The sequence below is a fragment of the Piliocolobus tephrosceles genome, chromosome 14 (assembly GCF_002776525.5).
Source record: "Piliocolobus tephrosceles isolate RC106 chromosome 14, ASM277652v3, whole genome shotgun sequence".
Classification (NCBI taxonomy): domain Eukaryota; kingdom Metazoa; phylum Chordata; class Mammalia; order Primates; family Cercopithecidae; genus Piliocolobus; species Piliocolobus tephrosceles.
The window spans coordinates 52,848,646-52,867,193 of record NC_045447.1 but is presented as its reverse complement, the minus strand read 5'-3'; the positions used below and the strand labels follow the sequence as shown (position 1 = coordinate 52,867,193).

The 18,548-nt window shown below is 43.5% G+C and overlaps 1 protein-coding gene across 1 annotated transcript in view; it reads right to left on the bottom strand.

Moving 5' to 3' along the window:
* Window positions 1–1,390: 1,390 nt before the first annotated feature.
* Window positions 1,391–18,548, bottom strand: part of MOB3B (MOB kinase activator 3B) — a 210,090-nt gene continuing 192,932 nt past the window's right edge. Inside the window, exon 4 of the mRNA XM_023203896.2 lies at window positions 1,391–6,058. Within this exon, the coding sequence (XP_023059664.1) occupies window positions 6,029–6,058 (30 nt within the window). The 3' untranslated portion in view covers window positions 1,391–6,028. The remainder of the gene's footprint in view (window positions 6,059–18,548) is intronic.

Below are 18,548 nucleotides of genomic sequence, written 5' to 3'. Positions count from 1 at the left end.
CCAGGGGAGTGAACACTTCTGTCTCACTGGCATTCCAGGTGCCACTGGGGTATGAAAAAAAACTCTTGGAGCTAGCTTGGTGTCTGCCCAAATGGCTGCCCAGTTTTGTGCTTCAAACCCAGGGCCCTGGTGGTAAAGGCACGCGAGGGAATCTCCTGGTCTGCCAGTTGTGGAGGACATGGGAAAAGCATAGTATCTGAGCCAGAGTGCACCATTCCTCCCGGTACAGTCCCTCATGGCTTCCCTTGGCAAGGGGAGGGAGTTCCCTGATCCCTTGTGTTTCCTGGGTGAGGTGACACCCCACCCTGCTTTGGCTTGCCCTCCATGTGCTGCACCCACTGTCTAACCAGTCCCAATATCAGCTGGGTACCTCAGTTGGAAATGCAGAAATAACTTGCCTTCTGCATTGATCTCTATGGGAGCTGCAGACTGGACCTGTTCCTATTTGGCCATCTTGCCAGCCACCCATGTGTTTTCAAATGAACTTTGAATTAGTTTTTGTAGAATTAGCAGTTTTCCCTTTATTTACCTGTTCTAGGACCATTGCACGACAACCTATTAAAGAAATAAACCAAGCATTAAAAAAAGACAGATTAGATAATACTTATATGTTTTTTATTTGTGACATTTGAATATCCAAGCTCACATATAACTGATTTCCTAAATATCCTTTAGTTTTATGTTGCTTTTCTAATTGATTTAAGTGTTAGTTTTCCTTATAGTCAAATGCTTAATACAATCATAAATGGAACTAAAAATATAGTAAACATTTCTTTTTCTGATGTATGTATAAAAGATACAGCAAAACTCTGAAATCAGATCACTGTAAGCTAGTAAAACAGGTGAATTATTTGATTAGAAATGGACTCTTCTTTCATAAGTTACGCAAATCCTTATGTAGTCATTGAAAATTCTTACTCAGAATTAATACCTGCCCAGAGGGAAATAGCCTATTATAAAAGCTTTTTGTTAATATATTTTTTAAGGCAGGAAAACAATCATCATTTCCAAACACACTTCGTTTGTCTAATTCTAGGAGAGAATCAACAATTTCTTCAAGGTCCAAAATGATAAGAACAAGAATGACAACAGTGTTAACCAAATGATACCTCCAACTCCTTTTAGTGATTGTGCCTAGGTACACATTTCCTCAAAGATAATGGCCGTACTTTTCCTACAATGCTTTTGTTTTTGTTTTCTCACAGTGTGATACTCATGGAGTATGGAAGGGACATAAGGTTTAGAGACCATAGGAAGCAATTTGCTTCCATCAATGACAGAATGATGGATTGACATAAATCAGCACAAAAAGATAAGAGTAATTCTATTCAGGTCCCATAATGTTTTGCCAATTAAAGGGGTAGTTAAAAAAAAAAAAAAAAAAAAAAAAGAAACAACGACAATGTAATCTTTAGCAGGGATGTTAAAGGTAAGAAGTCAGGAAGATAAACCAAAATGATTGAATATGATAAAGAATTTTGCATGGCAATTAAAATAGAAAACCTATAAATGTAGAAAAAGCGGGTCTGGACTTAGCAAAGAGACAATATAGTTTGGAGAAGGCATGAAATAAGTTCTCTTCGTGTTCACTGCTGGTCACATCCATAATAGAGAGTGATGTGGAGAGCTTTGGGAAGGTTTCACGTTGAGTTACATCAGTGGTCAACAATGGAGCAACAAGACTCCATAGAGGATGCCACCCTAGGAGAACTGCAAGGGAAAGGAGGCTGAAGCACAGTTGGTAATAGCCTTCAGATATTTAATGGATATGCAAATAAAGCTCTGATTAATTATATTTTCACTTATCTTATTATATATCATCTTTGGACCTTTCTAAAAGTGGGACACTAGAAAAGATCTACTGAAACTCAAAGAGAATACTTCAGCTCGAGTTGAATGGAACTCAAGATGTTGTGGAGAGTTCAGTGGGTTGGTTATACCAAAGAATGCTGTAGAATTTCCATGCCTGAAGATCTGTAAGAGGAGTATAATTTTTTCACCAGGGAAGTTACTGGCATGGTTTGAGAGATAGAAGGAATTGATTAAGAAATCTCTCAAAGTTTCTTCCACTTAACGTGGCTCTGAGACTCTGGGTCTTTGGAAATGAGAAAATATCAAGGGAAGAGAAACACGAACAATTTAAGAAACAGGAAATGACTCTAGATCAGTATTTCTCAATGATAGCCATTTAAGACATTTTCTTCCTAATCATCTCTCCTTTGCACCATCACCACGAAATTTTAATACCGCGTAAATACTTTGTATCTGTTTATGTACTTGTGGTCCTTTGGAGGGTCACAACCCACCGTACTATCCAAGGGTTTTCCCAAAGAAACCGACTGACAATTAGGGAGTGTGTGCTCTCTATAAATAAACTATGGGCCCAAATGGGAGGTCACTGAAGATGGGAGAAAAAATAAAAGCGTTGAATATTTCACCTCTGGCTACAGGGAACATACAAATCCTCACTTGCCCACGCACTCACATATTGCCTGCACGTGAAAACTTCCTTCTTCCCCTCCCTCCTGTTACATGGAAAGGAATGAATGTTTTGCTACTGCTATATCATCTGACTGCAATGACTATAATATTTTGGGGATCCTGGACCTCCTTGAGAACATTAAGAAATGAATGTATGTATGCACAGCCTCACACTCTATAAATGTACGTGTCCTGAATTTCAGAGCTTAATAATGAATTATGGAACTTGATAATGATTGGATCAAGCAGACAACACCTGATCAGTCCTAATATCAGAAAAGAGACAAATAGACACTATGTGCTTCCTGAGCTGGGGCAGTAGGAAGGAAACAACATCACGCATGTAGTTGTCTTGGAAAAAAACATGTAGCCTGTATCTCGTAATGAGGAAACAATCAGTAAAAAAGTCTAGACTGTGGGACATTCTACCAACTTGCCTGAACGCTTCAATAATGTCAGTGTCATGAAAGACACACCACACACACACACACACACACACACTGCACATCATACACAAACACCATCCCACCACCCACCACTCAGACACACGCAAAAGGGCAACTCTAATCAATTAAAGGAAACAAAACAGAATGACAACTTCACGTGACGTATAATTCTTGATTGAACCCTGGATTTTAATATAAACAGCTATAAAGGATATTTTGGGGACAACTGGAGAATATGGATTTTGAATATGGATCATATATTAGATTTGTACAGTATCAGTGTTCAGTTTCATGGGTGTGAAAATATTGCAGATTTATAGGACAATGCTCTTATTAAAAGGAAGAATATGATGAAGTATTTTACATTTTCATGATGTCTGCAACTTGTTTTCAGAAGGTTCAAGAATAAGAATGTGTATTTACAGTGAGAAAGAAAATGTGAGGCAGGTGCGGTGGTACATGCCATAATCCTGGCTACTCAGGAGGCTAAGGGGGAAGATCACTTGAGGCAAGGGGTTCAAGGCCGGCTGGGTAAAACAGGGAGAGACCCCTTCTCTTAAAAAAAAAAAAAAAGGAAGAAAAGAAAACAAGGCAAAATGTTAACAACTAATACACTAAAGGCTGTAAGGGTACTCACTATTATCTTTCAACTTTGTAACTTTTACTTAAAAATTTCCCAAAATTAAAACGAAAGTAGAGAAAGAAGGAGAGTAGGACAGGTTTGGAAGACGAAGGAGGGTTGTCAGTCGCTGACCCAGAGGGCTGAAGCTCCATTTATAACAGAGATGAACAGTTAGATGCCGTCAAGCCAAGGAGATAAAAATTGACTGCAGAGATTTTCTTCAGAATGTGCCAAAGTTCTGTGGGAACAGGAACATTCTGTAATTAAAAAAAAAAAAAAAAAAAAAAGGAGTAGTTTGCCAGAATTTACCCTAGAAGAGTTCATTAGTGCAATTAACAATATAAGCAGGAGGAAATTGTTCCAAGAAGCTTAAAAACACTTGGATTTTTGAATTGAGTAGACATTTCATATGCACAGTTAATAAAAAATAACCTTAAAAAGAGTAAATAACAAAAGTCTCCAGATTCCAGCCTCCTGCCTGATTATGCATTGCTGAAATGTAGGAACATATTCAACTTTTTATTGCAAAAATCCTGTGGCGTTCCATGGTGCGCAGCTAGAGTTCCTCTGGGGCATGGGTTTCGTTGTCACCTCTCTGTCCCACTGTGCTGCATTCCCATCTGGTAACTGCGTATTGCAGACGCTGGGACTTACGGGCTCTTATTTCTGTTCTCTGGATCTCTATGATGGTCAGATATTCTTTGGGCCAAAACTGATGTAAGGAAACAACTTTGCCTATTTTGTACTCTCAAAGTTACTTTGAATCAAAAGGAGGAAAAAAGTATGTTAATTGTTGACCAGCGCACAGCAACATGGTGAGGTAGCAGCAATTGGATTCCATGAGATGACCTTTATGAGACACAAAGCAAGGTTCAGGCTGCTTGGTGAGGTCAACAGAGAATGCCACTGTACCCACAGAGACAGCCCTTTCTTAGCTTGGACAAAGATTTCATGATTCTAGGCTTTTGTGGCACCCACAGATGGCTTTAACACATTATGTATAATAAAACAAAATCAGAGTCATTTAGTTATTCTTTAATCATTATTACATTAAAATACACTAATACATTCTTATCTACTTCCCTCCACCAACAAATATTTTGCTAAATTAAAAGGATCACTGGAAATATTATGACCCCCTCGTCACAGGCAGTCAGAACCACCACAGTTGTGTGAATGAATCAGAGAAGGCAACATTTCATCAACGAAAACTCATTTAAGTTTCAAAAGGCAGGATGGAGTACAGAATGCATTATTCTGACTGTCTTCTGGAATAGAAAAATTGGAAAGGATGAAAGAAGGAAGTTAGCTCCAGCTCCACCGTTACCTTGGCAACCATGGCACAATCACAGGGGCAGACATTAATTTTGTGCTGTAACATAACATGGCAGAGGAGCGGGGAGTGTGGAGTGGGGAGAGAATGACGGCTGCGTTTAAATGCTCAGAAGGCCAGTGGGGAGGGTTACAAGTCAGTCATCTGGGTGTTAAATCTACACGTACCAAATAACCAATTTAACTTTTTTTTTTTTCACTGAAATGTTAGTATTATGTAGAGACAGCCACGACTCCCTGCTCTTTAATCAAGAACAAACACTGCAGTAATCATGCCCAAGGCTCCCGCTGATCATTCTTCGTCATTTAGGACTTTTATTATTTCTCTCCTCTGGGAAACAGGAAAGAATATCTTCAACTGAAGAGACAAAGAATGACGGTGGTTATAAAAAATACATTCTGATCAGGTGAATGGGTAACTTGTCAGCTTTACGCTAGTAACCAGTCTCTTCCCTGCAGTTAGAATGTGAAGACCCTGTTTGGGGCAGAGACAAGCCACCCCATGGAGTGTCCCTGATAAAACTACTTATTAGGGAAATACTATGGATGCCTCGGCAGGGACAGTAGGGGGGTGTGGGGGATGGGGGATTCAGGTCTCTCAGAGCTCCACAGCCCTGCAGTGTTAAACCACAGACCAGAGCAGGAGCTTTTAGAGACCTGAAAGGAAGGTTTATTGCATAAAAACTTGCTGCACATCCAGAGGTCCAAAATTCACCCGGCACTTAGAAAACCAATCACAGAGAAGTCGGCCAGCTGACAAGACAGATAAGTGGAAAAATACAAACAAGCATCTCAGTCTCAAAACCTGAATTCCAGTAAAGCTTAGGTGGCAGGTCACAGGCAGAACTGTGCCATATGTGGAAGTGCAGAGGCTTTCTCGTGGACACTTCCCCAGCCAGAACAATCAAGGGACTGGTCCTTCTTTCACGTTGTGGTCTGCTTGGTCCACAGGTCTGGGCTAGCAGCACTCAGAAGGTTAAGAGCACACAAAGTGAGTGGGAAATGTCTCTCAGGAGTCACTGCTTGCCTCCACCTCTGCTGCTCCTGGGAGTAGGTGTGTCATTTAAGCCAGGGTGGTCCACCTCCTGCCCGCTCAGGGCTCCAGGAGGAAACAGCTTTCCTTTCTTCCAAAGGGTGAGGTGAAGCATTAGTGACACATTCTGCTCGTCATCTCTTTCTGGAAAGCAAGGGGAAAAGGATGGTTAGGAGAAACTAAAAGCAGAGCAACGATTTGATGAAGGATCCTGAAAATGCTCTTGGAACCTCGAGAGCCTGTAAATGAAAGGTTGCAAGCACGGTCCATGAATAAGGCTTAGCATGAGGATCTGTTCTGTTTGGTCTGCAGAATTTTTTTTTTTTTTTTTCCCATGAAGGCACTGTTTAAAAATTTGACTCTTGTATCAAAATTCAGGTTGCTTGCTTTTTCTGAGAATTTGCAAGATTTTGGAGCTTCTGAACAACTGGAGTTGAAGAATGGTTGTCCTCTTCAGCAGGAGAATTTGCTTTCCAGTTTGTCCCAGTCCCTGCCACTCCCACCTGACTTCCCAACAGGAGCCATGGAGCACTTATGAACTGATACAGTAATTGGATTGGGACTGCTAGTTTTCTTCGAGTAGGGAAAGATTTCTTTTAAGTTTCAATCAAAGATGGAAAAATAAAGGATACGTGGGTATAAGTCAAGAAAAGCAGGAAGGAGGACTTTTTTTTTTCTTTTTTTTTCTCGCTCTGTCGCCCAGGCTGGAGCGCAGTGGCGCCATCTCGGCTCACTGCAAGCTCCGCCTCCCGGGTTCACGCCATTCTCCTGCCTCAGCCTCCCGAGTGGCTGGGACTACAGGCGCCCGCCACCACGCCCGGCTAGTTTTTTGTATTTTTAGTAGAGACAGGGTTTCACCATGCTAGCAAGGATGGTCTCCATCTCCTGACCTCGTGATCCGCCTGTCTCAGCCTCCCAAAGTGCTGGGATTACAGGTGTGAGCCATCGCAACCGGCCGATATATATATATATATTTTTTTTAAAAATAGAAATGAATAATACACCAAAGTGTCTGACGTGCATCACCTGCCTGGCTCTTCTGGGTATTTATAGATCCCGAATGAGCCATCCTTTCTCTTCCCCTGGGGCTCTGCACAGGTTGAGTCTCACGCCTATGGTCTGCTGCTACCACATCCTGCGCCTGACCCTCTTCATTTGTCAAATTGCCATTCATTTTTCCACCTCAGGTAAGGTGACTTCTATCTGCTGGGAGACCTTCCCGCGCTCCTGCCCCACTCGCTGTGGACATAGCCACTCTCTCCTCCTTTGCACACGTTGATTCTTACGTGCAGTGTATGAATTTGTACATCTGTGTGTGTGTGTGTGTGTGTGTGTGTGTGTGTGTGTGTGTGCTGGGGCTCTGGGCATGTCTGTTGGACCTGCTAGACCGAGAGCTACTAAATACCAGGAAAAAGCAGCACTCATTGACTCACCCCATGCGCTTTCATCTTTGTATCCCCCGCCCCTGGCGCTGTGCCAGGGTAGTGGCTCCTCTTTCATCTCCGAGGAGGGTCTGAGGAGCAGGCTAGTAATGAGCCCTGTGCCATTTAGCATCTTGAGAAGACAAGTTCAATGTCATTTTAATTAGACGAATGATCTCCTTCCAAGTTCCACCTGCTGCAGAGCTGACTGCAGCTGCTACATCTCTTGCATACTGACCTGGACTGCCATACCTGATATAATAGGAAACATCGAGAAGAAGGAGCCTGAGCGTGCGAGTGCCCAGGTGTTCAGAGAAGCTTCCTATTCGAAAACCATACAGATGTGCTGGTTAAAGAAGTAACAATAGACAAGGTAGAATCTAGGCACTTTTGCATCTCTGTAATTATTAAATACAGGCAGATATATATATATATATATATGTGTGTGTGTATAATTTTTAAAACTTTTTCAATTTTTTATTTTTTTGATAGGGTCTTGCTGTTGCCCAGGCTGGAGAGTAGTGGCAACAGCTCACTGCAGCCTCAACCACTCGGGCTCAAGCTATACACCCACCTCAGACTCATGAGTAGCTGGGACTATAGGCACGCGCCACCACGCCTGGCTAGTTTTTAAATTTGTTGTACAGACAGGATTTCACCATGTTGCCCTGGTTGGTCTCAGACTGCTGAGCTCAAGCCATCCACCCATCTTGGCCTCCCAAAGTGCTGGGATTATAGGCGTGAACCACTGCACCTGGCTTTTGACTTAATTTTGATGACAGAGACGAGGAAAACAAGATGGAAACGCAACAAGTGCATGCGTGTGTGTGTTTGAGAGAGAGAGATAAGAGAGGGACAGAAAGAGAAGGAGGGAGAAAGTGTGTTCATGGAATAAACAGAATTTTAGCTTTATTAACTTAATTATTTGTAATAGGTCAGTACTTTTGGAGAGAAAGAAGCTAGCAATTGTTAAGTACCTATGAAATGCCAGGTCCTTTGGGGTGGTTATACCATTGCATCTGTGTAACTCTAAGACAGGGAACTATGACCTCCATTTGACAGAGGAAGAATCCCAGTTTCAGAGTCGAAGTTATTTGCTCAAGGTAAATGGGTAAGGTACAGAATGCTCAACAGTAACCGCTGCTTTTATTAAACAGAGGCTTGCTGTTTGCCGGTTCCAGTGTCTGCTGCTCTATGGATATTATACTTTGTGAAATAAGATTTGCCATCTCTACTGTACTGATGAGGAAAAACGCTCAGGGAAGGAGGGTACCTTACCAGGTCACATAGGAAGTTGCAGGCCTAGGGTTTAAACTCAGGTCTATCTGACTGCAAAGGCTGGCTCTTTCTACTATACCATGTGATTGTAGGTAAAAGCCTCTAAGATATTCTTATGAATATGCAATCGGATAATACTGACATATATTAACTGACATATATAATTTATAGGTGGTTGCAGTTGTTCATGAATTTTCAAAATGCCACAGATTTTTTTCTTTATCCAGACTGACGCCAGTTTGAATTATAGGCACAATGGGCAGAACAATTATGCTACTGAGAGACTATGGACACTGGAAATATGGAAGTCTTTTTTTTTTTTTTTTTTAAAGCAGCAGATTAACAGTTTCAGAGAGGACAGGGGACTTATTCAAGGTCACTGAGATGCAGGATAAAAACTGTTTCCTGGGATGCCTCTTAAATTCATAAAGGGAATGTATGGTTGAAATAGCAGATCAGAAACTTCAGGAAAGACATTTGAGTTGGATCCATCCTTCAAAGCTCTACAAGACTCTGCAAGCTGTATTCTAGCATTTGCCCACTTGGTGGAGCCAATGAGCTGTTTAAAAAAAAAAACACAACTCGTTTAAATAAACAAATAGCCAATGCTAGGTTCCATCGCTTTCTTCATCGGAGCCCTCCCGCAGGCATCTAGCAGGGCCAAACGAATTCTTCCTCTCTAGAGTGTGGCCAAAATAACTTCTACCCAGGGTGCTCTTTACAATGAATTTCCCATTGCTGGAGTTACTGAATGCCCTATGATGTATTAAGGCAGGCCACTAAAGAACTCCAAAACGTGTATTAAAAGGCTTCCGCAGAGGTGATGAGAATCTCCTGAGAAAGTTCCTGGAGACTGTGCTTGGCTTGAATATGAAGATTTTTTTAAACACCTGAATTTTTCAAAATGTGTTCTTAACAGAAGAGTAAAGTAGAATCTCGGTTGTGGTCACTCAGTGTCATTTGTTTTACAATAAAGCAGTAATTGATTCTATGAAGTCCCTCGTTCTCCACTGTCAACAAAACAAATTTCATCCTCTGAAGCCTGTCAAAGACAGAGGACCCACCACCGACTGCTCACCTCCTGCTGAATTCCCTCCCACTCACCGCACCAGCCAGGCAAACTAGACTTCTCCAGGTCTCCAACTGGCCAGGTTCTAGTGGTTTCTTATATCTGGTAAATGTTTTCTGCCCTTCTCTGCCTGGCAAATTTTGACGTCCTTTAAGATGCAATTTTCAGCTCCTTTCTTGGGTATCTCCATCACTTTGCACACATTTGCATTACATCACATTGGAATTCGTCATTTCAGTTTTGCCTGAATCTGAGAAGAACCATAACGTTTTTCAGTATATTAATGTATGATGGATATTTTATTTACATTGCATAACAGGATGTATGGTTTGGTCCAGTTATTTTGAGAAAAAATACAAACAAAAATATGGGTCCAATATGATAAATTTATCTTTGGGTGAATACAATTGTGTATGTTTTCTATTTCTAATTTTTTTTTGTCCTGTGCATAGTCTGAATTTTTAGATATTTTTGATATGCATGAATTTTTTTCTAAGAAAACAAGACCGGTTATTTAAAAAACAAAAAGGAAAGTAGACAAAGACTCCAAACTGAAATCATATTTCACTTTAGAAATGAAGTTAAAATGGCATTTGCCTAGTTTTTGTGGGGATGGTGGGGGTGGATGAAATCAGCCTGTCTTTTACATAAGATACTCAATTTTTTCTGTTCTCATCTAAACATGTTTTAAATTTAAATCTTCTTTATGCACTTGTTAGCAATTGGAAGAAGTTTTTGATAGCCATTGAACAAACCTCTGTGAACTCTGAGAGTCAAATCTTACTCTGATCTCAGTGTACCCATTTTTATAACTGGTAGTTAGTGGAGGGGTAGGTAATAATGATTCAGAGAAGTAAAATGACTTATTCCAAGTCACACAAATACTCTCTGACTTAGGCAAGACTACAAGGAAATCAGCGCTCTCAGTTTACTGTACTACATCATCACACATTTTAGTAATCTAATTTTCTTTTATTTTGTTGAGACGGAGTCTCACTCTGTCGCCCAGGCTGGAGTGCAGTGGCACCATCTCAGCTCACTGAGAGCTCCGCCTCCTGGGTTCAAGCAATTCTCCTGTCTCAGCCTCCAAAGTAGCAGGGACTACAGGCGCCCGCCACCACGCCCGGCTAATTTTTTGTATTTTTAGTAGAGACGGGATTTCACTGTGTTAGCCAGGATGGTCTCGATCTCCTGACCTCATGATGCGCCTGCCTCAGCCTCCCAAAGTGCTGGTATTACAGGCGTGAGCCACCGCGCCTGGCCCAAGAAGCTAATTTTCACGTGGAACATATAAAGAAGAACACTTGATGTTTACTAGGAGTCAGTCATCATGCTTGCACAGCAATTTTAATAAGTTAACTCTAGGTATTATGAAACAAGCACCAAAAAGCAATGACATCATCACAGAGTCATAGGCTGCTGTTATAGCTGGGAGGAAACATGGGTGCCACCTATCCAACAGTTTAATTTCAGATATGTGGCAACTCAGACCAGAAAGAAGTGCTTCCCTAATGTGGCAAAACTAATTAGTGGCAGAACCAGGACTGCTGGCCTGTGGGCTCTCTGACTTCACATGGATTCGAAGGAGGCAATTTGTATAAACAAGGATTTCTTAGAGCTGGCTTGATGTGCTGCAGGTAAAATCTTTATCATCTTACAGCGCCCCTAAACTCCATTAATGGCTTTTGATAGTTTTCAAACCAAGTCTCCACCGTAACATACGATGCTCTTCCTGATCTGGACTCTTCTCAGGCAACTCAACCTCATCCCCCATCAGTGGCTGACGCTCCTTCTCGCCCATGGAACCCACAACAACTTCCATACACATGCTCCTCTCTTCCCAGAACACCCTTCTCCCATCGCCAACACCCTTTATCACTCTCGACCAGCTGTCATCTCCTTAGGGACACCTTCTTCTACCCTCCCACCCTGTCCCCAAGGAATCCTAGGTGCTCCTCTTCCAGATTCCCTCAGTGCCCATGGCACCTTTCCCGCTGTTCTGCGACCGTTTGTCACATTCCCGGTTTCAGCACCAGGCTGCTCTTGAAGACAGAAACCCTATCTTGTATTTGTGTGGACCCTGGTGCTCAGACCTGGCACATACTAGGTGCTTAAAAAATATTTAATTAAACTGAAATCCAACGAAGAGGAACACTTACTAGGTCTACAGACCCTAGTAAAATGAGAGGTGGAAGGAATCACGCATTTCATACCTACAATGGTGAAGGCACTTAGACTTACTTTGTGCACTTTCTCACAACTTCATGAACTAGGCATCACTTTTGCTAATTTACATTTGAGGAAAAGGAGGCCCAGAGATTTGAAGTAACTTGCCCAAGTTCACCCAGCTAGTCAGTGTAAGAACAATGATTTAGTGGACTCAAAACCAAAAATAAGCAAACAACACTCTGCTTTCATTACTCTGCTGGAGGGAGGAGTAAAAGAAAAGGAGTGAGGCTTTTTGTTTCTGTTGTAAAATATGTAAGTGGGGGAAAAGCTACCACAGCAGCATTTCAAAACCCATGTCTTCTTTTAATTACCAGCTTCCTGCTAACTCTGAGACACCAGGAGAAGGGGGAAGGAAGAAATACTTGAAACAAAAAAATAATCAAGGAAGAAAAGCAGCACGAAGAGATGTAGAAGACTCCGCAGTGTGGTAAGGAGCAGGAGAACTCTTGGTGCTGGAAACTTTGGAAAAATGACCTTTATATACATGAACTCCTGCCCCTGGTAACCACCATTAAACAGCCAATGGCTTAAAGCGGGGCAGTGAGCAGTACACGTGTCTCAGGGCCACATCTGACATTATGTTGTGTACTTCTCACTGCCCATTTTTAAGCCATTGGATGTTTAATGTTGGCTACTAGGGGGAGGAGTTCATGTATATAAAGGAAATCGGGCTCTCCTCTAACACAGCGCGCCTGCACACATGTATAACACATGTGCACACATCCCTGAAGTAACGGAAATAGAACAGAAAGTAGGAGAGACTCATCTCCCCCAGCACCTTCTCCAATAATGCAGCTTCATCAATACATTTTAAAAGTAAAATCAAATGTGATATTGCTGAAAAGACATGAGGAAAGCAGTGAGTCCCCTGGAAAAGGCCGTCAAAAGGTGTTGCTCATTTCACAAAGTGCCTCCCTGCCCATTAATCAGCAGTGCAGCCTCAGTCCCAGCTACTGGCCCCATGCTGGAGCTTGGCCCTGTGGCCTATCGTCAGCCCCGTCTCTGCTCAGATAGGGACACACCTGGAAAAGTGCAGCAGAAGTACAGGAGCCACATTTCTGGCTGGGCTGGGGTGGACAGCACCAAAACCCTACAACTGGGAACAGTTTCATTCTCCACAGCAAGGCTCAGGCCCTCTAGGGGTAGAGGCCAGGTCAGAGAGAGGACTTTCTTGATGCCTTTCATCTCACAAATTCTACTTCTTAGAGACTTAAACATCTCCAGATTGTACCCATATTTCATTTGCTGCTTCTGTGATGGGTGTGGATTGAGAACATTGACCATCTTGAAAATTCCCTCTCTCATGGTTTTCCCCTGCCCTTTCCGCCTCCATTCCAAACAGCTGTGCTGGCGAGGTCTATGCCAAGGTTTCACGACCCCCTCCCAACAGGGTCCTCAGCTCCTGCCAGCACTCACTTCCCTCAGGCCACGATTCCACACTCAATGTTACACCAACATTTTGCTATTTCCTTATCTCAAGATCTAACCCACTTATAGCAAAAGCAAGTCCCTCTGGACTGGGTAGTTTTCCTGGGGAGTGATGAGGATGAGACCAAAGAAAATGAGCTGGCATCAGCAAAGGATTCGGGTTCTCAGCTATACCGTGTGGGCCCATTTGAAATCATCTGACTGTAGACAGGGACAGCAATCAGTGAGGTTTATTCTAGTGTCGTGGCACTATGAGAGGCATGGTGATACTGCTGTCAAAAGAATCCCAAGGCAAGGGCAGGTGTGCCTTCAGGGGCTGTGGAATCAGAGGCAGTGGCATTGTGGTAAGGCATTCGATGATCAAAATCAAAACCAGCTGTTCTCTCCGAATCATCCAGTTTGAAGGGCTCAGAATTCCCCATGGCACCATGCTGCCTGGGGTCCTAGAGGTAACAGCCACATGATTCCAGTGTGCCCCGAGGCCCAGAAGCACCACTCGCTAATCCCCGCTGGTGTCATCAAGAGCACTGGCTGGAAAGGTACTGCTGAAGGTCTAGGGAGGAATAAAACTGTTTTCCTGCATCTCCATTTCCTACCAGATCAAGTCCTCCACTTCCCATGACTTGCAAGGATTTCTGGATCTGCTTCCCGCCCCTGTCTGCTGCCTTGCACACACCTTGCTTCTGTGTATCCTGCATCTTTGCACGCTTGTTCCTTCTGCATGGAGAGCCCTATTTCCTTGTTTCGTCCAGAGCACTCCAGTTCCTCTTTCCCAGCCCAGCTTGGGTGTGGGTGAAGCTTACAAGCCACCAAGATGGGAAACAGAGCAATTCCCAGAAAGGGAGCAGAACTCTGGGTGTGATGAAAGAGAGAAAGAGGATCCCAGCAGGGCCCCAGAGCTGGTTGCTAAGAATTTGCCCTGGCAGCCGGCTCTTCTTCAGACGAGGGTGCAGTTCTACTTTGAAGGGGAGTGTCTCGCTTCAAGGAAGACCCAGGAAAACCATCAGGCTGCTTGCTGCAGGGAAATCTCCAGAAAAACAGAGAAGAGAAAAAAAGAAAAGAAAAACAAACAAGCAAATACAAAACATCCCAAACAACTCTCCAGTCAAGTCCATGTGCAAAGCGGGAACTGTGGAAGGTGGGAACAACAGCAGGGCAGTTCTTGCCTGGCCTCGGGCACAGGGAGGCCACTGTGTCGCTGTCGGGACCACAGCTGTCCAAACGAGGCTGGCTCCCCACTTCCTGTGATGTTTCTCTTTTCGCTTTCTAGAATCCAAATAGCTGTATGCATCAGAGGAAACAATGGCCTTTTCCCAAATGCCTTGGCAACTCCAGGGGAAGGACCCCTCCCACCCCGACTCAGGTGGACAGGCAGGTAACTCCACAGGTGGGGCCTCCTGGGGCATGACTGTCTAAGGATCCCTCAGTTGCACCCATGGTGCACAGTGAGGGTGAGTCCAGGACCGCTTAATCTGCTTTCCTGGACCATTCCCTGCTGTTTCTGTGAGGCTGTGGAGGGAGTGCTGCAGGTCAGGATCCCTGGGAACCCTCGGGGACAACCTTCCTGCCCCTCCCCCGAGGCTCAGGGCACTTCATTCTTGTCCTCAAGGCCTTTTCTGCAGTGGTCGAGCTGGTGGGGCTCCCTGCCTGGAAGCTTGTTTTCAGAGGAGGGTAAAGGGACCAGCAGTCAAGGGTGGATTCCTTAGGCGAGGTTCAGGCATAAGGCCTAAACATTTAAAAAAAATTTTTTTTTTTTTTTGTAATGTAGTTGTGTCTGTTTCATAGCATTTGGGAGAGAGAATTCCAGTAGGGGCTGACATCAGCCACCTCAAATTTATTTTGGAACTAGGCTTTATCACTATAAATAACTTGAGAAATGAACGAATGAATGAATGAAGCTGTGCCAGGTCACAAGAGTCAGAGTGAACAAGATGGGGCAGTGATAAGAGAGCCATAATTAACCAAAGTGTCTTGTGTTCCGAATGAAGTAGTTCCTATCATTTCCTGTACCTTTTCTGTGTGCCAGGCACTGTGCTCAATGCTGGACATCATTTCCTTCAGTCCTTACATCAGTCTTATGGGGCAAGTAGTATCATCCTTATTTTACAGAGAGAGAGTGGAGGTTAAGTACCTCGGCCATGGTCACATCACTAGTAATTACCCTGGCCAAGGCTGAAATTTGAAAATCCATCCTCCTAACCAGTCCACTATATCCTGAGCCATCGTGCTGAATATATCTTCATTCATATCTACACGTGCTGTTTCAGTTGAGTATCTGAATCAGCGGCCGTACCACAACAGCATGGGTCACGGGAGCAGGGACTCGGCTGGCGGGACCGTTCCCAGGAGGCCCGCAACCAGGGCTGCTGTCTTCCTTTGCTAGCATCCCGAAGTCTGAATTCTTATAAGGCATGCAGGGCAGCCAGTCTACAAAAATATTTTTTTAAATTTCCCCAACTCTAAGCATACACAGGATCCTACCAGCAAACAGGAATTAGAAATGTTCTTTCTGCTCTCTTTTAGGAATGTGGGTGGCAAATAAGCCAAATGAAATAAAAATAGAAACAAGGCAGGCCAGACTTCCCTAAACCACACAGAACAATATTTATTTGATTAATTCTGTTCCTAAACAACAGCCCACATTACTGACACGGAGGGCGTTTCCACGATGGAGGGGTATGTGTGCGTGAATGTGTGCACATATGTTCAGGCTCCCAAGTGCACGTATACGTATGTATGGCTAGATAAACACACATACTCGCCACCCATGGAGAATATTTATTCATACCAATACAAGAATCAAATTGCTCTTCTTTTTCCAAACCCTGCAAACATTAAAAATAAGTCACTTTACGTAAACATATTCAGCCTCCTGATTTACATTGTTTCTTATAAAGACAAAGCTGCACATTTTTGAAGTTCTCTCATTTAACCACAGGAGATGGGTTACGGACACAAGGTGGGTCGCCTCACAGTGCATGGTGAAAGCAAGAGCATTAATCAAAACTGTTTGTGGTCACTGTATCTCTGCAGATCCCCGCCCCAGAGCCCCAGAGCCCACCCCGCCATTCTGCAACTCTGTGCTTTTTTAGCGTCCTGCCTTGCTCTGTGGATCCACCTACCGTGTCCTTCCCACCCCATCCACCTCTCTGGTGCACTAATGGGACAGCGGATCCAACCTGATTTCTGCTCACAGTGATGCTACCTGTGATCAAAGGAACCTGTGATTTCTGCTCCGAGTGACACTGAGATCTCTGACAATTGGCTGCTGCCTCCTCCTTTCCTCCTCCGTTGCCCAACTTCTCCAGAGCCCCCATGGAGGTCTGCACAGCTGGCAGGAGTCTGGCTCCCTCCTTCTCATACCCAGCATTTGTCAGCACAGCTGGACTGGTTTCTGGCAGATGCTGCTGCTGCCCCTTGTTCTGGGATGTGCAAAGGGTGACTGAGTGCACCCACCCGCTTTGAGGAATGAAACAGATTTCAGCATGGCCCAATGCCCCATGTAGGATTGTGCAGCTCCTTAAAGCCTGGATGTGGGAGGGCAGGGGAAGGAATTCTCTCATTTGCTTCTGTCATGCAGCCTTTCCATCAGGAGTGGGAGGGAAGGCACTGGCCGGTGAAGCAGAGAATTCCGGAAACTCCAGGTTAGGTTGCAGGCATCAGAGTTTCATTTATTCTGAGAGAAGTTTAATGGGGTCAACTCTTAATGGCATTCAAGAAACGCTGAACAAACGGTTTGTCCTTTTAGAGGGGATATTCTGAACTTTCAGGGCATGGGTCCCCAAAGGAAGAATTTACCTCCCCTGGGAAAACAAAGGATTCCATAGAAGTCGTTCAGCCGAGCTGAATTCACCACAGGACAGAGCTTGCCATTGCTTAATAAGACCTCTATTGTGTGTCCGATGAAAACATATGGGGAATGTACTTCCTCAGTGAGCCTGTAATTTAGGAAGTCTGTAGCTTCTAAGCAGTCTCACTCCTTTGGTAGGAACAAAGTGTTATTTTGATGGAGTAAATAGACATGAACCAAAACTAAAATTTTCCTTTTAATACAGTGAGATCTCTTGCTAGCAGTTTGACTACCACTTACTGAAACATGTTCTCAAGCTCTCACAGAGAGAAATTTGGTCTCGTCAGAGCCTCAGGAGCTGATCACCACTTTGTGCCCAACGCTGTCCTTGACTCTCAGGTCTATGGGGTGGCCATTATGCTTCCCCTAGAGAGGAACCGGAACTTGGAGAGGTTAGTGACTTGCCCAAGGTTACATGGTCAATACTCAGGAGAGTGCTGATTCAAACCAGGATATCATTTGGATCTTATCAACAGGCTTCAGAATCCTATTTTCTTTCTATATCAGGGAGCAGAAAATGACAGTTCATGGGTCAAATCCAGTCCACACCTGTTTTTGTATGGCCCATAAGCTAAGAGTGGTTTTTACATTTTTAAATAGTTGAAAAAAGAGAGAATATTTTATGACATATGATTATTCTATGCAATTCAAATTTCCATGTCCATAAACAAATTTTATTGGAACAAGCCACACCCACTTATGGATGAATGCCTGTGGCTGCTTCTGCACTTCCATGGCAGAGCTGAGCGACTGTGACAGAGCCCGGCATTTAGCATGGAGGCCTTTTCAGAAAAGCTGGCTGACCTCGCGCTGCACCATGCCAATGCCATGACCAGTGAGACTCTCTAGTTTCAACCCACGTGGTTATAAACGGATCCGCAAGCTGCCTTTCCAAAATTGACTGGCAATAAATAGTCCAATATTTATTTAATCTATAAATAGTCAAGTCTTCTGTCTTGGGAGAACAGTGATGTTACTTCAGCAGGAAAACACTTCTAAAACAAGAGTGGAGTGAACTCTACATGCCTATGGTCCCTTAGAACTAAACCTCTTTGGCTTTCAGAGTATGGGAGGAGACAAGTCCTTTTCTTTCCTTATTCTCAGACTCCCAGTGAATGATCCATGAAAACAATATGAATTTTACATATAGGAAATGTGCTTAATAAGGCAAAAGCATTTTTACTGTTAGGGCTCCTTCCTTACCTGTTTGTCTTTTATTATGAGGCTGGAATTTTAGCTTTTTTTTTTTTTCCAGCAATACAGGGCATTATATGCTACTGTTGTTACACTGTGGTTTGCTCTCAATATAAAAGGGAAATTGGGTAATGCATTGAAAATTGGTAGCAGCACTGGTTCAGT